A 23301-nucleotide genomic window follows, 5' to 3' on the forward strand; every position below is an offset into this window, starting at 1 on the left:
TTCCATGAATTATTTATGCTTTATTGGTTGTCCCTCTCTCCCCCCTCTAAACATTTGCTTTCTTTTTTCTTGTTGAAATACAAATTGTTTTATTATTTACTTATTTTTAGGACTGCAAATGGATCGGATATCTGATCTGAACCCAACATGTTTTTTCCAGATGTGAATCCTTTAAGTAAAATCTGAATGTGGATTCAGATCTGTTCAACCGGATCATTTTCAGATTTAGATCAGCATTTTAATTCGTATCTGAAGTTGATCTGAATCTAAATCCAACCCGAATGCATTTTGGCATGTAAATAGCATGTTTTGTTCTATTTTTTAGGATCCAGTATTACCACATGTATTTCAGTTTTAAATTCAGTCTAACCTCTTCTGATCTGAAACCGAATTTGGACTACTGTTTGCATTTTTGAATCGGATTCGGATCTAACAAGATCCAGCTTGAACCCAACCCGTTTGCACTCCTACTTATCGAAGTTCCTCCCAACTAGGGCTGGTAAATGAACTAAGCAGATGGTAACTCCATTCAATTTGGCTCGTTACAAACTCGTTCATATAACTGGCGAGCCAAGCCATGAGCAACTCGTTCGGCTAAAACCAGCTCTGGTTGAAAAACTATTATATATTTTATGTGTAATATATAATTTTTAATGTAATAAAAAATAGAATATATATATATATATATATAAAGATGTATTAAAAATATATATAGAATATGACTATTATGTGTAATATATAAAATAACATATAATTTTAAGTGTAATATACACAATATATAATATATTCTATGTAATAATTAACCTAGCTTATTTTACACAAACAAGCTCGTGTTTGGCACGTCTAGTTCCGACATAAGTCACTTTGAAGAACGATTTACAAGATAGGACAAAGATTTTACCAAAAGTTTTTAACTCAAGTAAAAACTATAACTAATGGGACGTGGGTCCCACAGGCCTGAGTGACTGTGTCATGACCCACACTCACACCAATATCCCTCACTTGGCCATGAGAGCCGAATGTATATACCATGATTCTCATCAGTCCCAAAGTTTAGAATCTTATTATGGTATTTTCATGATGATATTAAATTCAAACCATGACCGCATTCCATTTCTTGGCATACAAGGAATTCATCCATTGTTATGCTATAGGGATTCTTCTGAATTATTTTGGGTATATAAAATTTTAACTCAATATGTTGCCTACAATCATATAAAGCAGCCTGTTGGTTTTTCAAGCTCCAAATAAATATGAAGTGACTCACCATACCATACTCATGCTGCTATCCCTTAGCCATGTATTTAACAAGCAACCAAACCGTATTTCTTAATCAAGAAACAATGATTCCTCAAAAAATAATTGAAATTTTCATCATCCTTGTTATAATTGGCACCAGAGAAGCTTTCATTTTTAAACAAATCAAACACAGTTTTGCATTTGCCCGCTTGTGATGCGTTTGTAAGTTACTCGATTCCTGCAATTTGAATAACAAAAATAAGGCCCTTCACACGTCCTATATTTTTAAAACATAAAAGCCAACTTTGAATGTTACCAATTATATTGCCAACATGCAAGGACAAAATGTAAATCTACTTCCACTGTTCAAGATATACACTTATAGGACAAACACAAATTCATACAAAAACTGAATGAAAATTCAAGTATAACAGTTCACTGATTTAGGCAGACAGGATCTCCTCCATTTGCATGTCTGTATCCTTGATATACAAACCACTTTGGGAGCATAATAATTGAATCCTTATAGAAATAAACTTGGTAACAGTCAAAAAATAAATTAGCACCAACAGAGAGAATGAACTTGGATAGCCTTGATATATTTAGACTGACTCTAACTTTTCTCTATGGCAATACTACATAGATTCGGGAGAACCAAATATAAATAAAATAAAGGAGTTAAAAAATTATTTAACACGTTATTGTTATGAACTCACTGATTTCATCGGTAACCACAAAAAATAAGTGTATTAACTTTAATCTTAGTTTCCATATGTACATAAAAAAATAAATAAATCACAGGTTGTGAAGAAGGATATCATCAATTTTTTCTTTAAAAGCATGATGCACAATTATTATATTTTATAACTATCAACCTAGGAATTACGAAAAAATATTTATTTATTCTAAGCAAATAAAGTGCAAAATGTTTATTCGTCAAATAAAATCAAATGAATCAAAAAGAAAATATCAAATGTCCTTAATGACATCAACCCTGAACAACCCATGTTCAGGTACAAAACTTCCTGAAAACAAAAACTGGTTGTACTTTCTAATGGTTATGGAACCAGCTCCAAAATGAACATCAAATCCCTTATTAACCAACATGTGACACAATTGTGTCAACATAAAATATAACAGACAAAGTAATATCAACATTAGCAGTGGGGAGAACATATGAACCTACACTCAGTATCTCACGTAAGGTGTTATTCCCAACGTAAATCTGATGCTCTCCAAGCTTAGATTCTACCATGTTACTTGCTCCCTTTTTTAATCTCACAATATGTCGTGTAGCCCCGGAATCGATCCACCACCCATCAATATGTTTGTCAGCAATGAGCCATTCTGTGACCACACAAGATATCTGCTTGCATCCACCACCCTGATGATTGTCATCATTCTCATGCCTTAGATGATTTGCATTGAAATGTCCCGTCTTGCCACAGATGAAATAATTATTTGGATTTTTTGCTCAAAATTATCTTTTATTTTTTCTTAAGTATGTGTATAGGGTTCCCTATAAAAGTTTAGTCTCGTATTGAAATTGTAGGAACTTTTTTTGTCCTTATATAAGACGGTAATGCCTTAGAGGACAAGGCCCTAAGGGCATTAGATTTTGGGCTTGAACAAACCTTGGATCTTAGATTACAAACAATATTTGGGTTTAGGTTTGGGATTGGGATTTGGACCCAACTCGGTTCAGTTTGGTTTAATCTTTGACTTTCTTCTTAATACCTGACAGGGTCATTTCAAACCATGTTCTTGTCTTTTTGGTCCATTTTTGACGTTCCTCCCTGGCTAGCAATTTGGGCCTTTATAATTGACTGTTTGGTCAACCCAAGCTCATTATGACTAGATATTTGGGCTCCCTTAATGGCTGGTGGGCTGGGGCCTATATAAACCCAACTTTTCATCCTTATTTCTCATCCCTCACTGCTCTCTTCTTTCTATCTCGAGCTTTGCTCTCCTCTCTCTTTCGAGTTAAGAAGCTTTCTCTCTTTCTTTCTAATTTTGGTGCCTCTCTCTCTTGGGTTAGACCCAAATTCAAGTAGAGATCCAAATCTAGTTTAACCTAGATCCAGACTCGGTTGTAGTTCAGATCTAGAATTGATTTTAGATCCAATCTTAAGATCCATATCTAGTTGTGGTTTGGATCCTAACCTAGTTACTGTTAGAATTTATATCTAAACTCAGGATCCATATCCGATTTAGCCCTAGTAAAAGGTTGTTAAAGGTGGTCTATGAGGTTGTTGGACTCACCCAGTACAAGGCATTGCCTGATCATTCGTGAGAAGGCAAAAGCTCGGTTATATCATGCGAGCGTAGTTGCACGAATACTCATTGCACTGATGACTTGATCTTAAGTGGGGCAACTATCGCTTGAAAGTCAACATGTTTATGTGTGCCTTTGAGTTCACTGGTTCAATCTCAGTTGCCTGATCCACTAAGGTAAAATTTTGAACAATTTTAAAACGATAATTATGTAAATTGCGACTATAAAGGTTGGAAATGAGGAACTACTCAAGTTTTCCCAATTTGATGATGTCAACACAAGGTGTTCATTTTTTTTACGATTGGAAATGTGATATATGTGCTCACGAAGGACTATCAAGAAGAATGGGAGGATGAAATCATTGCTAAAAATTGTATGAGACTAAAGTGAAAATAGGACTTTGTGTGTCATGGACACATACTAAATGCACTCTCCGACACCTTGTTTGACCTCTACTCAGAACTCAGCATTGCAAAGAAACTGTGTAAAGCTTTGAAAAGCAAGTACAAAATGGAGGATGCAGGAAATCATAAGTTTTTTGTTAACAAGTATATGGATTTCAAATTCTTCGATGATAAGTCACTGCTACCTCAAGTCTATGAGATGCAGATCTTAGCTAATCGGATCAAGTCTAAGAGTATGAACCTTGATGAATCATTTCAGGTAATTGTAATCATTGGAAGATTGCCCCCATCTTAAAAAGATTATCAAAATGAATTAAAATATAAGAGTGAGGAATTTACCTTAGAACAACTTCTTCAACATCTTAGAATCGAAGAGGAAGATCGATTTCGAGATAAAAAAGATGATATGAAAGAAGTTTGAGCTAAGGTAAACATGGTTAAACGTAAACCAAGGTTCAAACCCAAACTTAAGAATAAGAACAAAATTTTTAAATTTGATGCTAAAAAGAGAAAGACTATTTCCTACTATACTTGTGAAAAATTGAGTCACTGTAAGAGAGAGTGCTGACACAGGAAAAATTTCAAGGCAATAAAGCTAGTAAACCCAATAACGACCTAGTGATTGTAGTTAGTAACATATTTATGATTAATTTAGATAAAGGATGGTACATGGATTCTAGATCAACGATCCATTCATGCATTGATAGAAGTATGTTCAAAACATACAAAACCGTAAGGAAATACCATATTATATATATATATATGAGAGATAAATATGAAGCTAAAGTTCATGAAAAAAAAGTACCCTTCATTCATTTTAGATGAATGATATTGTTCAAGGAGAGGTTGTTTGTACTTAAGATGCAAATATAGTGTCATACTTTTCTTTAATTACAACCATCATTTTCTTTTGCAGTTTTGTAATCTTGAAACTCCCCCTTGACCTGATGAGGAGGACATCATAAGTCAATGGTGAGGTCGGCAGGGTTGTAAAGACCCAACTATCTTTGGAATGTGGGTCCACTCTTAAGGTCCTAATCGGGTAAGGCTAAAATGCAAGTGTGGATGCTCTTGTTGGCCATGAGGGGGTGCCTGCCATGGAGCGCAGGTGGGCCACCAGGCCGTCGTTGTAGGCCTTAGCGTTGTCCAAACGGGCCCCAGATTTTAGTACTGCTCCTTGTTAGAAAATGAAGAAACAAGAACAATCAAAATACAAAGAAAAGGAACACAGAGATTTAAGTGGAAAAACCTCCCCTCAAATCCGAGAGAGAGTTAAAAACTACGCCCGCCTAGAGAAAAAACTTTTATTGCTCTTTTTCGACTGTTACAAGAGAGAAAGAAAAGAAAGAATTTATAAGGCAATGGCGACAACCCTAAACCTAAACAAGTCGGGTTTGATCCATAAGAAACCGGGTCCCAAACATAAGCCTCAAAAAAAAATTTGTGGGGCGCTGCCCCCTACGACCCCCCACCAAGGGCAGCCCCCCGACCCCCGTCGGGGGTGCCCCTGCCCCCCCCCCGTACTGCAAGGGCAAAAACTCTGAATCAAGCTTCACAACCCACATTCCAGAGATACTTGGGTCTTTACAACCCTGCCATTGTAGGCCTTAGCGTTGTCTAGACTGGGGCCCAAATTTGAGTGCTACTCCCTCGGTAGGGCCACCCAGTCTCGGCCACCGCTGCTGAAACCCAGCGAGCCCAGCCCGTCCAATAGGTGACGTTGGTGGCTGGAACGAGCCTGCCCGGGTTCGGATGGAAGAGGGGACCCAGGCTGAAGGTCGGCGAAGAATGGGTACTAGATGTTGAAGAGGGGGGGGGGGAGGGGGCTGTCTGCTGGAGAAAGGCTGCCACATCCTTCGTGACCCCTCGTAGAATGGCCGGAAGAGGCCAGAGGAGGGAGGTGACGACCGTTGCAGCACAGCCATGGAGCTCACGGTGGTGAGCTTGATCTTGTCGGCAAGGGCGGTGCCCGCGTGGGCCACGTGCTGTTCTAAGTAGGTTGATGGCCATTGTTTGCAGAGTACTCTCCCTGTTTACTACTGAACAACAAGACTGAATTTTCAGGTGGGGAGCAAGATGGAGTTTAGCATGGGTTGAATCGCATGAGGTTAAGAAAACTCTAATCTGTTTTATATATGCAGATATATGTTGGCATTTTTTTTACTGTTTTTGAACGCAACAGTAATATATATGCCTACGTTTTTCTGTTCCGGAACGGGATGCACAGCAGGTATATATAAGCCTGTGTTTTTTTTGTTCCTAAACAGGATGAGCAGCAGGTATACATAATACCAATATCAGTTGCCCAAATCTGTGGCCATAACAATACGAAACGCTGCATGCACGATGCATAACACTTTTGTCTAATGGGCATGTGCAGCTGGCCGCCTCCCATGCATTATGTGCAAGTTTTTTTTGGAAATTCAAAGCCTTTCCTGGATTTACCAAGAGAGCCGTTTCACCCAGTCTGTGCCCCAAATTAAGTCACAGGATGATGAAGCAGGTGAGAATTGCGTACTAATTTAGTTATTTATGAGAGAGAGAGAGAGAGAGAGCAGTTCGGTTCCACTGATCCCATCTCATGATGCAAATTATTTTGATCAAATCTGACCCTATCCATGGATTCAGCATGGTCAAATCAACCCTGGATTTTTTTTTACATAAAACATGACTTTTAAAATCACAAAATTGTGTGTTTTGTCCGTGGTTGATTTTTTAAACGCCCAAAAGTCCTGATTTTGGCAATTTAAATTGAATTATGAGTCCAATTTGATCAAAACAACTTGCATCGATGACATTATAAACAAGAGTTGGAAGATAGAGATAACATAGGGGATGAGCGGAACCGATTTAGAGAGAGAGAGAGAGAGAGAGCTTTATTGATGGGATTATGTTTAAACATTACATGGCCAATAAGACATGTCAAGACCACTAATCTCCCCTGAATCGTACGAGTGATGCTTGGGGATGAACCCAAGCGAATTGGTCAACGTATTTAGAGATTGAGCCGTCCACCTGGGCTCCACTTAATTAATAGTTTAACAAGCACACACCATGTACTGCTCCATGCCTAGGGTCTAGTTATCAAGTCTACAAATTTGTCTAAGGCTGCATGGGATGATCCGGCTTGAGCACATGCATTCCGAGCCGCATCTCGGATCTTGGCTGATCTCTTTCGGATCTCCGAGCTCTCCGGCGTGTCTGCCATAAGCCGCCTTATCGCCTTTTCAATCTCCATTGCCGGCACCACCTCCTCAGCTCTCCCCCATTGTCTGACCACCACCCCCACCTTCAAGACCTCAGTCACCAGCTGCGCATTAGCCGGCTGGTCCGAGTGCAGCGGCCAAGTTGCAAGAGGCACTCCCAGGCTTAGACTCTCCATGCAAGAGTTCCACCCACAGTGGCTCAAGAACCCGCCTACAGCAGCATGACTCAGTATCTCCAGTTGTGGGACCCACCCTCTCTCCACCAGACCCAACCAGGCAACCCGCTTCTCGAACCCATCTGGCAACTGGATCTCTGGATCGGTTCCCTTCACGAAGATGTTGCCCCGATCTGCTGCACGAAGAACCCACAAAAATCTTTGACCGCTCTGCTCAAGCCCAATGGCTAGCTGGTAGATCTGAGCCGACGAAAAAGATGTGATTGTCCCAAAGGAGATGTAAAGAACCGATCGGACCGGTTGGTTGTCCAGCCAATTGAGCAGATACGGTTTCGGACCCGAACCTTTTTCCAATTGGAGTGGGATAATGGGTCCTATACCCCATATCCTTCTGTTCTGGTATTCTGGCTTCTTAGATAGCATCTCTATGAACTCCCCTTCAATCTCATCTAAGGTGTTGAAGAGTTCACCTTTGGTTAGTGGGATATAACGGTGGCGACGATGCACAAAATTGAGAAATTCATTGGTGAAGCATCCTCTTGATGAAACCGGATCCAGATTTGGCTTGATCCCTCCTTGTAGCTTCTTCTGTAATTGGTTCATTTGGAAAGAAAGGGAAGAGAACACACTAACGCATCTAAAGGCAAAGGCCTCCACATTCGGATGGTTCCATGCGAGGTCTGCGGCGAACGACATGAGCGAGTCGTGAACGATCACAACACGCCTGAAGGAGGCCGAGAGCGATTCCAGTAGAAGGCCAAGAGGGTTTCGTAGCTGGTCCGAGATCTCAAAAGTTGGTTGCAAGTGTGCAGGGAACTTGTTAATGGACTCCGGGTCTGGATCCGGTACCGAACAGTGAGGGAGTGGGAGGTCATGGAATGTGATGCCAGTGAAAGAAGATACGTCCCATCCTTGTAGCCGCAGCTTTGCCTGCCGGTTGTGGGTCGCGGATCCGAGAAAGACGACCCTGAGGCCGCGGAGGGCGACAAGCCGAGAGAAATGGAGCAACGGGGTCAGGTGGCCTTGGGCAGGGAAGGGGAGCATGAGCACCACCACCGGTGCATCCATTTTACGGTTAATGCCCATCTTCTGCCAGCCAACTTGGTTGCTGTTGTCCATATGATGCTGATGTTGGTTTTATAAACCCAAAATGCACTGGGCCGACTCACAATGGGTCTTCAAAGAATATTGCTAAAGATAGCATGTGAGCAACTTGTTTTCTTTAAGTTGAGGAGGCTATTCACTCATGTGATGGTGATGTTGATTTTACTGGACCCACTAGGCTCAATTGAACTTTGTGCTTCCACGTATATTACCTTTTCCAAAATGAAGGTTCAGGACCAATTGAACCTTAATGTCTTCTCTAGTTAGACTCCATCCTTTGATTATGAGATTATACTAGATTCCAAAAATTTAGTTGAGAACGTTGGCCGCAGAAACGGGTCAAGTTTTCATTGATTCAGTTGGCTTCTTGGGAACACCGATCCCGGATCCCATCATTTGAAATAGGATGTGTTCCATAGTACATTCAATCATTACCATCCAATCGATGGCTAAATGGTTCTGATGAATGGTTAGGATTGAATGTACGATGAAACCCATCATTTGAAGTAAGATATGTTCCATCTTACCTTCAATCCTAATCATCCAATCATGCCTAAATGGTTGGGGTGGATGGCTAGGATTGAATGTATGATGATGAAACCTATCCTATTTTGTTTTTCTTCTCAAGATCTTATTACAATTGAGCCATAACAATGTACTTGATACATCTTTTGTTTTTGTTTTGTTTTTATTTTTTTATGACAAAAAAAACCCTAGGCCTACCTCCCTGCGCATGCAATGTAAAACTCAGAATTGAGGACACGACCACCAAGCCCTACATGCCCCCGACCACAAAGGCAGCCCCATGCTCCCCTGAGATTTGAGCTTGGGCATTCAGCTCGACCCCGTTGACCACATGGGTAACCACTTCTGTGGTGCACATATTTTGAATAATGATATTCAATATTTAACTTCGATTGCGTGTTCATGCTATTCACATGACTGTGACGCGTTGGTGTAAAGTTTTCATCTGAGATGCATGCAAGGGGGATTATAAAAGCAAAACATTGAAAGCAATCAGTGTGTATAGTCCCCACAAGTGCATAAAGAACAACACTGTCCCTCCAAATATGCAAAAGGTGTTTGAGTTTATATAATGCGAGAGCGCACTCAGCGTCAAAAAGCTTGTCCGGCCATTAACCTTTGGCTTTTATGCTGGGGAATAACCGGTTTGGGTAATTCTTTCTTTTTCACTTTTTTCTAAATAGACAGATGTTCATCTCTCTCTCTCTCTCTCTCTCTCTCTCTCTCTCTTCACAGGTGGAGGCCACACATACTATAGATCACTGAAATGGATTTGCTCATTAGACAGGACTATCTCGAGTCTGAGTAACAGGTGGATTACGTTTTAACACGTCAATCAGATAGAGGAACACCTTAGGTATGACTGAATCGACATTGGATGGAGTTTGATCGAGTTGGCTACGTCTATCTACCTTTCTGAATCCCCACTAAACCTTTCAGCTCTTCACTCAGTTTGGCCGACACCAACTCAATAAAATTGCCATTCCACACACAGAGAAGGAAAAAACTCGTGATGATGATTGTTGACTATTCTGGATAAGATACGAGTTCCTTAAGTTTGGCTATTTGTTTTTATTAGCTGGCTGCTTGTGTATCCTTCTCTTTGTACTTACCACATCTATCACGGTAAGTCTTTGTTTTTTGGATCTTTCCTGGATGGGTTGCTATCTTGGGAGATCGTGTTATCTATATTTACCTTGAGAGATTGTAACAGATACATAACCGAATATGAGAAAGATTAGTGGGTTCCTTACATGGATATAGGCAAATGCCGAACCACGTAAATCATTGTTTCTAATTATTGCTGAGTATGCACATTATCCTCCAACATGCTATCAGAGCACCTCTTTTAGATCCTGTATAGCATTTGCATTTGATTATTGTGGCGGGTTACTTCTTCTGTGGTATGCTTCTCCCTTTCAAGATATCTCTTTGATACCGTGTGTCATTATGGATGTCTCCTCGCAAAGCACTGCAAATACTAAAATGGTAGTTCAAGAACAAAATTTCACTCTTAAGATTATCACCGTTCCATTAAATGAAACAAATTGTCTCAGTTGGTCTAAGACAACCCGCCTGTTTCTGAGTGGCAAAGGGAAGCTAAGACATGTTACAGGAAAAACCCCACCTCCCGAACAGAATGATGTTGGTTTTGACGAATGGGAGTCTGCAAATCATTTAGTAATGTCGTGACTCCTTAATTTCATAGATCCAAGCATTGCTGAGGGATTTCTTTTCCTCGAAACTGCCCAAGAAATGTGAGAAAGTATTCGCGATGTGTATGATGAGCAAAATAATCTTGCTCGAATTTATCAAATTCAACAAAAATTGTATCTTCACACTCAGCAAGAAAAACCCTTTCATACTTATTTGGGGACACTCAGGGGCCTATGTGGCGAACTTGCCCAGTATCATCCTTTCTTTGCCGATCCAGAAATCATTAAAAAGCGTATAGAGGAGGATAGAATTTTTAAATTATTGGCAAGTCTTAAGCCCGAGTTTGAATCTCTGAGAAGTCAGATTCTAATAACAACACCTTTACCTACCTTCAACATTGTTTGTTCTATCATTCAACGTGAGGAGACCAGACGAAAAGTTATGAACCCCTCCTCTCAAGTCACCGAACCCATGAATGAGAAAATGGCATTCAAGGTGTTTCCCACTGCAGCTATCGTTGATCAGAAAGACCCTTCAAAAAGGCCTAAATTTCATTGCAACTACTGTAAGAAGGTTGGTCATACAAAGAATAAGTATTGGGAGCTTCATGGAAAACCTCCTAAAACCACGTCGACTGGTGTCTCTAACCAAAAGGACTCCTATGCAACAAATTTAGTGTCTATCGTTGATCTTGTGAATGCCTTGCAACAACTTAATAAGGCTCATCTTGTTGTTCGTGATCCCACCAACCAAACTCATGAAGACTCGGCAGGTATTACTCGTTGCTTTACCACTCAAACTTTACTCAAAAATTGGATTGTGGACACTGGAGCATATGATCATATGACAGGACAAGTGTCACAACTTCATGATATTCGGTACACTACGGAGAAATATGTATGCATTACTGATGGGAGCAAAGTCCCAGTAAAAGGAATCAGTACAACCTAATTTTTTGATAAATATAATGCTTCAAGAGTTCATTACATCTCAAGTTTTTCTGCTAGCCTATTATCTGTTAGTCACATCACCCAGATCCATGGATATACTGACAGTGTGATTTTTCAGGATCAAAGGACATGGACAGTAATTGGTAAAGGGCACCAACACCATGGCCTGTATTTTTTTAGATGATAATGCTAAAGCTCTTGTCGCCTACAACACTAAAGAATTAAGCATGTTGTGGCACACAAGATTAGGCCATCCCTCACAAAGAGTTCAAAACCAGTTATTACCGCATTTACCTTTTGTTTCAAGTGCATATGATGCTTGCAAATATGCCAAATCTACTAGTTTACCCTTTTTCATTCTAATAGTAGACCTGAGATTATGTTTCAATTGATTTATTCGGGGACCTTCCCTTGTAACATCATATTTGGGGTATAACTATTTTGTTATTGATGATCACTCACGTGCAACTTGAATTTATTTTTCAAAAAAAAAAATGAAGTTTCAAGAGTTTTTTTCAGAATTTTGTCAACTGGTCTTCAGCCATTTTGATAAGAAAATCAAAGTCTTGCAGTCTGATAATGGAGGTGAATTTGTCAATGCCACTATGAGAGATTTCTTTACTAATCATGGGATTTTACCTCAAAACTCTTGTGCAGGGACTCCACAACAAAATGGAGTTGCAGAGCGAAAAAATCGATAGTAACTTAATGTTGCCAAAGCTATTATGTTTAAAAAAAATATCTCTAAAGAATACCGGTTTGAGGCTATTGGAACTGCCAGCTACATTTCAAACTGTCTGCCAAGTTTCTTTATTGAAGGACGTGTGCCTCCGGAAGTTGTTTATAACAAACCCATATCTAATTTCCACTTACGAGTTTTCGAATACAGGGTCTTTGTTCACCTTCATGCCAAAAGCAAAGATAAACTCGAACCCAGATCTATAAAATATGTCTTTTTGGGTTATTCTATAGTTAAAAAGGGCTATCGATGTTTTGATCACCATCAGAATAAATTTTATATCTCTAAAAACGTTTAATGCTTTGAACATGAATATTTTTTTTATGAACCTGTTACTTTCTTTGATGTGGTTCAACCGTAGGGGAAGATTGGATTGGGAACCAATGTGGTTCTTCTAAATGTCCAAAACTATGATGGTATTCATGCATCAGAACCTCAAACCTCACTTAATCCTGCTCCCAACTCCCAAATCGAGTTCAACTCAAACATTGCTGATGAACTGAACTCTAATAAAGTTAGTTTTGCTCCTATAGTTGCTCTCACTAGAAGGACCAATCGCATCTTCAGGTTACATGAGCGTCTGAATGATTTCTACACCTATTTGGCATCAACCTCATCCACACATTTCACTTCTCACCCCATCCAGAATTATTTCTCACTTAAAGGACTCTCACCATCATACATATCTTATGCCCTAAGTAGTTATGCTCACCGTGAACCCAACACATTTCAAAAAGCTAGTCTTAACCCCAAGTGGAGAAAAGCTATGGTAGAGGAAATCTAGGTCCTAAAAAAAATGGTACTTGGGAAATTATTTGTCAACATGAAGGAAAAAAACTTGTAAGATGTCGTTGGATTTACAAGATTAAGTATAACATCAATGGCTCCATTGTAAGGTATAAAGCAACACTGGTTGCGAAAGGCTACACTCAAATAGAGAGAATTGACTACAATGAAACCTTCACACCTGTAGTTAAAATGAACTCTATAAGAATTCTTTTATCTGTGGCCGCGAATAAGAATTGAAAAATGTTCCAATCCGATGTTAAATTATTTTTTTTCACGAAGAACTTGAGGAAGAAATATATATGAAGTTATCTCTAGGTTACCATGTTCAAAATCATGAAAAGGTAGCTTGCAAACTAAAAAAGGCTATTTATGGTCTAAAGCAGTCTCCTCGAGCTTGGTTCGCGAAGTTAAGTACCGCTTTCCTTGAAATGGGTTTTAAAAAAAGTTTTGTTGATCACTCCATATTTGTTTCTATTAAGGGATCTAAAACTGTTATCATTCTTTTATATGTCGATGACATAATCATAACAGAAAATGATGAGGTTGTGATCGAGCAAGTAAAAAAGAGATTTCATCACAAATTTAAGATAAAAGACCTGAGAACGCTCAGATACTTCCTTGGTTTAGAGGTTGCCCATTTAAGCAAAGAAATTTTTGTCTGCCAGAGAAAGTATATCCTGGTTCGTCTCAAGGATACACTCATTTGGATCAAATCTTTGTTGTCAGACATGGGAATTAAAATTGATTAACCCATAGAATTAAGGTGCGACAATCAAGCTGCTATTGGAGCAAATGCAATTTTTCATGAAAAGACAAAGCACATTGAACTAGACTGTCATTTTGTTCATGAAAAAATTCAGACTCAAGTCATTAAAACTCCTCATGCCAAAAGTCAAGATCAGCTTGCCGACATATTTACTAAAGCTTTGAGAAAAGGAAAACATTTTGATATCATAAGCAACTTGAGACAGATCGACATCGATCTGCCTACCGACTCGAGGGGGAGATTGTTCACGATTTTGAATAGGATGCGAGTTCCTTAAGTTTAGCTATTTGTTTTTATTAGCTGGCCGCTTGTGTATCCTTATCTTTGTACTTACCATATCTATCGTGGTAAGTCGTTTTTTCTGGATGGGATGCTATCCTGGAAGATCGCATTATCTATATTTACCTTGAGATTGTAACAAATACAGAACCAAATATGAGAAAGATTAGTCGGTTCCTTCCGTGGATGTACACGTAAATCACTGTTTCTGTGTATTGCTGAGTATGCGCATTACCTGCTCATGTTTTCCAACAATGATGATGATCACCATGCAGAGGACCATTAGAAATAAAGAATCTGAAGCATTACAAAAATGCAGATGATGTGTCCAACACCTTTTTTTGCTTTTGCTTTTTTGTGGGCTTTACCACCAATGACCCGAATTATGGGACAAGTTCAACTTCTTGATAACTTTTACAGATATAAATATATCCAAATCTTTCGTTGATAAAAAAATGCTGAGGATGTGTCCAACACCTTTTTCCTTTTGGTGACAAGTTCAGCTTCTCAACACTTTCTATAGATAATCTTGATATATATCCAAATCTTTCGTTGATGATATTCAAAGGCCTTTTTGTAAAGTTCTTTTTTTTTTTAGAGTGAGACCTCTCTGCAAAATCGATAAAATATAGTTGTCAAAGACTCTTTTCACCTCTAAAAGATCACTCTACCTTTGTATTTTTTCTAATGTCAGTTAAATAGAACCAAATGTCTTCCTGCCCACATTAATAATGTCTCCCTGCTTTACTTTTCCAATATTCACTCCCCCCATCAACCTTGCTTGTGACTCCGACCAGCCAGGCCATCATGAGACAACAAAAGTTGGGGGGGGCTTGTTGGTCTCTCAATGACCAAAGCATATCGAATCAAGATGTCTGCTCGTCCCATTCCAATCTCAGTCCATGCAAGACGTTTGATTTGGTGCTTCAGTATCACAATCACGAATATGATGCATGACCAATGTTGTCAGTATCGGCATCCGCCCTGTATCGTTTGGCCAACGATTCAGGTGAATAGGCGGATACCGATGCTCAAGTGAATCGTTCTGAATGGGCAAAAAAATAATTAAAAAAATATTACATGTCAATCATAACGTGACACGTGTTAATGTCATTAAAATAATTTTAAGTATTTTTAATATTTATTAAAAAAACAGCCGATTCAGGGGTGAAGGATATTGATTTTCTGCTAGTAGATACAGGCTGATGCCCACCTATAATGACAACATTGTGCATCTCCATCCTTACAAAAGTTTAAAACGTGCTACACAGGTCTCTCTTGTTCTTATCGTCGTACTCCAGACCATAAATGTGATGGGAATGATCCATTTGTGAATGTCGGCATTTGAATCACCAGAATCTAACACGCGTTTGGGGATTTTCTGGTGATTAAAAAATCAACAATGGTAAAAAAAAATGTCACTTTTTTATTTTAAAATTTATATTTTTTGTTAAAAAAAAATAGGCAATTTAAGGGTCATTTTTCTATCAAATTGGACATGTTGAATCTATCTACGTACCGGGTCAGGTTTGATCAAAACAGCATGCATTAGGGATGACAGTGGATCGGGCAGGGGGTGGGGGACAAGGTCTCCACCCCCACCCCCATCTCAAAATTTTACCCTCCATCCCCGTTGCATGTCCTCCATCTTCGGTCCAAACGGGGCGAGGCGGACGGGGCCTTTTCCCCGGTCCACTGCCACCCCTAAAGGCATTTTAGTTATTTTACTAACGAGGATCTGAGACGGGGCGGGGGAAAGCGTAAGTCCATCCTCGCCTCCATCCCCGCACTGTATTTGATTTTAACCTTCATCATCTCCCAGTCCAAACGGGGCAAGGCAGGGCAGGGCCCCGTTTTCCTCCGATCCACTGCCATCCCTAGTATGCATCATTGAGATCATGCCGATAATTAAAGATAACATAGGAGATGAGCGGAACCGGACTGTGCATAACACATGCATGTAGAGCCCAACAATCCTCCTGCTTTTGACCTCATTCAATCCAAGTGGTTAGGGATGTAAACGGTTCAAATTCGAGTTGGGTGCAGTCAATAGCAAGTCTGATAAATCGGATATTGGCTCACTCTGATTCGAATGGGAAAAGGCTAATACCAATATGTAGTTAGATTCGGATAATCCAATTACTAATCAGATTCAGTTCTCTTAACCAAATCTGACTAATCAGGTTCGGAATCAGGTCGGATATTGGATATATCCAATCCATTGACATCCCTACAAGTGACCGATGTAAAATAAAATTAAAATCTACCAAAAGATATCAAAATCCACGTGGTTCGGTTCAAACTGCATGAATCTATACGTCCAGGGGCTGAGACCACACAGTTCTGTGATGGTCCGGAGCCATCACTAGTGGTTACATGTGGTGTAGTGCCTCCATTATGTGATCGGGTTTATAAAAGAACCATTTGGTTTTAGTTTAATTTTGGGTTATTTGAGTTTTTATTTTTGGATATTTTTGTCATGTAATGGATCCATCTAAAATCCATTTCAGAATTAGAGTTTCCTGCATTTCCTATAAATACTCATTATAGGGATTTTTTCCGGGAGGTTTGATTGATTGAGATTCCAGTTTTTTTATTTAATTTTATGAATTATTTTATTATTAAATTTTTATTATTCCTGTTTTTCATAGTTCAATTTGCATAAAGGTAAAGTAGATTTTTGTGCACCCTTCGAATCGAGGGTGCATCAGTTATCCATGATTATCCATTTCAATTTTCCTTGCATCGACCTATTTTGTATCCTCCTCCTTTGAATAGCCTATTCTTTTTGACAACCTTCTCATGTGGCACAGATACTTTATCATCTTTGCTGACTTCCCCATATGCTTGCAAGCAACTTTACGTAAATGGATCTTTTGACTTTTCTTGAACTTCTTAGATTCAGTAGACCTGGATCTAGTACTGATTATAACTGGACCTAAGTTTGGACCTGGACCTCTCTACTCTCTAACACTATTATATGCAATTCAATAGGTGCAAATGGATTGGATTAAGTTTCATATCCAATCTGAATTCAACATATCATTTTAGCATTCGGATCTTAAAAAAAAAATCCGAATGTAAAATGGAATAGGAAACTTTTGGGATTTGGATCAGAATTTTCTTTCAAATTTGTATTTGAATCCTTGTCTGATCTAGTATAACAATATAAAATCTGGATTTGGATTCAACTCTATTATATCAGATCTAGTTCGAATTGGAATTCAGACTCTAATCACTTTCATAATGCTTGGATTTGGATTTAGGTATATTATGATCCAATCCATTTTGCACCCTTAATATGCATTGAGGGTTGAATCGGTACTTCGAGGTTCTTGGTTGCCAAGAGCATAACTAGTCATTAGTCAAAAACCTTCCAAAGTGATCCCATTCATACAATATATAAAAGCAGAAACAGGGGTAGTTGGTCCAAAAAATTGAACTCTTTATAACTTTTTCTTAAATCACATGTTTGTCGTGTGTTTTAGAGATGTAAATTGTAGATTCATTTGGAAATGCATATATCATTACATATTATAAGGGCAGAAGTGAGGGTAATAAGTGCCAAAAATTAGATGCTTCGTGAGCTTTTTTAAAATGACATTCATGCCATGTGTTCTAACAATGTCATTAAATTTTTTTTTGCCCATCCTCTATATAATTTTCCAAAAAAAAGGTCTTACATGCATATTGTAATTTTTCAAAATGCTTTAATTACCATATATAACTTTTCCTTCGCGCCACCCCCCCCCCCCCCCACTCCCTCTATCTCTTTCTATTAAAAGATGAGAATGTTTCTCCTAAAATATCTCTATAAATCACTCATCTCTCTCTCCCTTTTACTAGCCATCAAAAATGTGAAATCCAAATATGTCGTTACTTGTAAAGGAAAGTAGGGTGTTATATACCAACGGGGGCTCCACGTGGTTGGTAGGAGCTGCCAGTGCACGTCTCCTTGTGGTGGGACGTTGCAGGTTCAAACCCAGTGGTATGTTGAATAATAACTGGTCGGGGTCTGCAGCCTAACACCAGTTTGCCTTAAAAAAAAAAAGTAGGGTGTTATAATGGTCCTCTCTCTCTTTCTCACATTAGTTTCTAATTTTAAGTTGATCTGGTTGTTATGACAGTAACAATTAACAGTACCTGCTGGAGAAATTGCCTGTACTTTTGTATTTTGTTACCAATTTTGACCCTTCTAAATCAAATTGAATAAGAAAATCATCGCTTTTTTAAGGGATTCAATTAGGAAGGCTTAATGCATCATGATTCCATTGCTGTTTTTGCTTGGGTGTTGTAGGCCTTGCTGTAAGTTTCTGTCCTTATTTAATACATCTTATTAGGTTGTTGAGGGTGTAAGATTTGCTGGTGCTTCAAAGATTATTGGAGTTTATCTAAACCCAAACCGATTTGAAGAAGGGTGACCAATGATGGAAATGGCCATAATTCAGTTCATTGTGATTCTACAAGTAGATTACTGATAATATTTTCTTTTCAACTGAAGTAGTTACAATTTAACTAGGTAACCGTTCAAATGACAATCTTTCTTTCTTTCTTTCTTTATTGGTGGCCATATTATGTTGAAAATAAAGGAAACTTGACTAACAGCGATAAAACTATATAGTTACCATTTAGCTAGATAACTATTCAAATAGGAAAACAGGCTCTCTCTCTCTCTCTCCTATTTGTCAAACTACCACTTTGTGAATTACATAGAGGCGAATATCTTAGGTAGGTGGCACCCCTGGTAGGGCTTCTTAAAGGTGGTGGTGTTGTCTTGTTTGGAGGATATCCTATACCTAACGACCCTTCTCTCCAATTCATGTTTGAGATTCCTTCTTGGATGCACTCAGTTCTATTAGGAATCAAAGGCAGCCTACCTAAACCTTCTTAGTGTATTCCTGTCAATGGTATGTGCTGCATCTGCTGACAATTCCCTGTTGTTATGCCTCAACAGCATGATGAGAACATGTGAAAAATAAAGAAATTGCATGGGAAAATACATTGGATTCAAGTTGGAGGTCTAAACAAATTAAAATGATCCATTTGCAACCTGTTAAAGTAGAGAACCCAATTAGATCACGGAACTTGGCCCATCAAGGTATCATCCAAACCTGATAAGACATGGACCATGCCCATGCAGGATGTACTGTGGTTGCATGGTTCCAACTTCCAATTAAATAATATGTATTTTTATTAAAACATCTATTAAAAATGTTGGAATAATATTTATGTGTGTCATAGCATGTTCAGTTGTATCACCCAGGATACACTGCAAAAATGGTGTGTCCATATAATATATGTAATATGTGCACCCACCTTGGTGGATCCTTCACTAGGTCTGAATCTCACTTCTATTACTACGTCTTATATGATCTGATCTTGGTTGTCTTAACAGAAGACAATGATAGCGTCATCGAATCTGATTCATTCTACGTCACAAGGGGTACATCCGTTGGGAGAGGATATTAAATCTGGTTCCTACATCATCGCAAATCGTCATTGAATCCTCACGTAAAGACCAAGTCGGCCAAATCAATAGGCGATTGGAAGGAAGAGGCCGTTCAGCAGGTTCATTGGATCATCTTATACAGCGTCTGTTCTTTGCTCAGCCTGATGTACTTACCGTCTCTGTCCATGCCAACGTAAAACGCCGAGGGCGTACCCCTCGTCCCCAGGGAGTCCCCAAGCTTTGGCTTAAGCAGTGGGTGACGCCCATGGCATTTGAACCTAGGCTGCCCGTCAAACGGCTAGGCCCCATCCCACTATGCCAAACCTCTTGGGTCTAGAGCGTCTGTTGGTTTAGCAGAGTTGTCATCAGATTCGTTCCTAAGATGACAGTCTTGCTTGTACAGTCTGCCGAAGTTAACAATCACTTGCTGATGATAGGCAGTGCAGACTGGATTCCCACCATGTAAAGTTGTATATATTGTTCTCTTTTAGCTAATAAATGGTAGGAGTCTGCCTATGTCCAAAAAATAAAAAGACAATGATAGTGTTCCAGACAGTTTTTGTTTTTGATGTACATATGGAAGACTTCGCTTCTAAGCCCGTGACAGATAGCGTGGCTCATGTCCTATTAGTTATGCTCTTGCTTTCTCTTTTAAAATTCTTGTGTGTTGTCTTATCCACTACTTTTGTGATCACTACACACATTGTCACCTAGATCTTTTTAGGCATATCTATGCTTGAGTGCCTAGAGCCACGTTATGGGGAGTGTAGACACATGCCCACCCTGACCAGGAAAACCCCTAATGGGTATCGGTGCCCACCCTAACCCGCATAATATGTGGGGGAGTGCCCATCCTAACCTAGGTCTAGGTGGGCTCTAGTGCCTAACCCAAAGGGCCAATGGACAATCTCCCTTTTTAGCCCCAAACCCCCATCCCCCCTAAACCCCCCTCTCTCTCCTCTCTAGCCCTCCCCGGAACTCTACAACGTCGGCCTCTATTGCTCTGCCCCTACTCGTGACCCCCACAACATCTGCACCTTCGGTGGTCCACGTTTCACCCACTAGCGGTGGCCTTTGCGCACCTCTCTCTCTCTCTCTCTCTCTCTCTCTCTCTCTCTCTCTCTCTCTGCAACATCTCAGCTCAATGCCTCAGCCATTCACCATTCGATGGTAGCCTCTGGTACACCCCTGGCAGGTCCTATCCCTCTCTCACTCCTAAAACCTGTGTCGGGTCCTTAGGTTTGCTGCCTGCACTATGCATCCATTCGTTTGTAGTTCGACGACTTTCCCATCAAAGTGGCATGTCATTGTTAGTCTTCTTCTTCTTCTTGCACTTTTTTTAGGGTTTTGGGTTTTTTGTATTTTTTTTCAATTAGCATTTAAGTTTTTCAAATGAGAAGAATGCTTAATTAGGTATTTAAGTGTTGTTTTTTCCAATCAATATTAAACATAACACCACGTGCTTGATTTAGTTAGAAACAATATTTTAGTATTTTTTTTTCAATTAGTATATATATGAATGATGTTTGTTAGGAATTAAGATTTAGGTTTTTTATTTGAGTTTTTTTTAAATAGCATGAATATTTAATTAGGTTTTAAGGTTTTTTGTGGTTTTTTTTTTCAATTAGCATTTAGGTCTTTGATTTTGTTTTTCTATAAGATCAATATTTCATTAGGTATTTCCATTTTTTCCTAATGAAATATATGGCATATGTGTATATGCAATACACATATACCTTGGATTCGAAAATGAACCAAGTGAGGGTTCCAAATCTAGGACCGCCCAAGAATTCTATGACCAGTTCATAAGGGCTAGTTTTTGTTTAAAATAAAAAATAAAAAAATATATATATATGTGTTATGTTGTTGGCCAATTTATACCAGACTTGAACTAAGTCGGTTCAAATCAGTTTGAACCCAGGCCGGTTCAGACTAGACCCGAACCCAGATGGTTCAGATCTGATCTGAACCTAGTTCGGTTCAAATAACCAGACCTGAGCACAGTATCGGTTCAAACCTAATCTGAACCCTTGATGTTTTAGACCAGATCTGATTCAGTTAGCATGGTAGAGAGCATGTTATCAAATATATATATATATATGCATGAATTATGCGATTTCTAAGAATATATATTGTATGGTATACAATTTGGAAAGTAGGTACACGTAGTTTAAAAAAGAAAATGTTATTGTATGTAGAATGTGGAGTATATATACACATGTATTTAGGTATACACATATATATGTATACATAGTGTGAAGTGTGTGTATACCCTGTTAGAGGTACGCATGCAGTTCAAGAAACAAATATATATATATAGTTCAAATTCACACAATTTTGAATATGGTTGAGTAGCTTCGCTATATACATATATGCATAGTTGAAAATTTTCAAAAGAATACTCTTGTATACAGTCTTTAAGAGTATGTGCATGTGTATGCATCGATTATAAATTGCACATACATATGTATAATGTAAATGCATAACTAAGTATGCAATTAAATGATGTATGATATAAATGCATGACTAAGTATGCAATGAAATGATGTATGATGAAAATGTATAAGTATGCAATGAAATAATGAATGATGTAAATGCATGACTAAGTATGCAATGAAATATTGTATGACTTAAATGCATAAATGAATTAAGCAATGAGATTATGCATGACATGCACATAAAGCATGATATGTATGAGGTCCTATGTATATTTGATCCATGCTTACACTATTATTGCCTATATTGAGTGTATGATTCAAAGAATCTTTGCAGTATCAATGGACACACGTGTGAAATTTTCTATTACTGCATTTAACATTGTTATGCATGTGAGCCATGTCATTGATTTGATAGCTCGTGTATGAGCTTGGGCCTGTTAAGAACCCAAGAAGTACGCAAGGGTGTACCATACTACATGCATATATCTATTGACTTGTTGCACTCGCCTTCATTAGTGAATTGTACTACCATTCTCTCTCTCTCTCCATGACTCTACAATGTAGGCCTCTATGGCTTCACCCCTACTCGTGACCCCACAATGCTTGCACCTTCGGTGGTCCACCTTTCACCGACTCGTGGCAACCTCCATGCACCCCTCGCAGGTCCTCTCTCTCTTTCTTTGAGCCTCTGGCCTATAGCATCTCTGCTCAGTGCCTTAGTCATTCACCATTTGACGGTAGCCTCTAGTGCACCTCCTGGCAGGTCCTATCTCTATCTCAATCTCGAAATCTGGGTCATGTCCTCAAGTTTGTCGCCTTCACCATGCATCCATTTTCTTATCGTTCGACGACTTCCCTATCAAGGCGGCATGCCAATATTGGTCTTCTTCTTGTGCTCTTTTTAAGGTTTTTGGTTTTTTGTATTTTTTTTCAATTAGCATTTAAGTTTTTCAAATAAGATGAATGTTTAATTCGGTATTTAAGTGTTTTTTTAATCAATATTAAATGTAACTCAACATGCTTGATTTAGTTAAAAACAATATTTTTTGTTTTTTTTAATTAGCATATATATGAATGATGTTTGTTAGAAAACAAGATTTAGGTAATTTTTTATTTGAGTTTTTTTTAAATAGTATGAATATTTAATTAGGTTTTAGGGGTTTCTGTGTTTTTTTTTAATTAGCATTTAGATCTTTGATTTTTTTTTATAAGATCAATTTTTTGTTTAATATTTCAATTTTTTCCATTCAACATAAACATGATTTCACATGCTTGATCTTAGTTAGAATTTTTGAGGTTTTATTTT

General features: G+C 38.7%; 1 protein-coding gene across 1 annotated transcript; it reads right to left on the bottom strand.

Annotated features, from left to right (window-relative positions):
* Window positions 1-6988: 6988 nt before the first annotated feature.
* Window positions 6989-8386, bottom strand: LOC149819349 (zeatin O-xylosyltransferase-like). The gene has a single exon (XM_089986389.1). It carries the CDS (start codon window positions 8384-8386, stop codon window positions 6989-6991), a length of 1398 nt encoding a protein of 465 aa, XP_089842515.1.
* Window positions 8387-23301: the final 14915 nt, after the last annotated feature.

This window comes from Nuphar pumila, chromosome 13, assembly GCF_984573655.1.
Source record: "Nuphar pumila chromosome 13, dmNupPumi1.hap1.1, whole genome shotgun sequence".
NCBI lineage: Eukaryota > Viridiplantae > Streptophyta > Magnoliopsida > Nymphaeales > Nymphaeaceae > Nuphar > Nuphar pumila.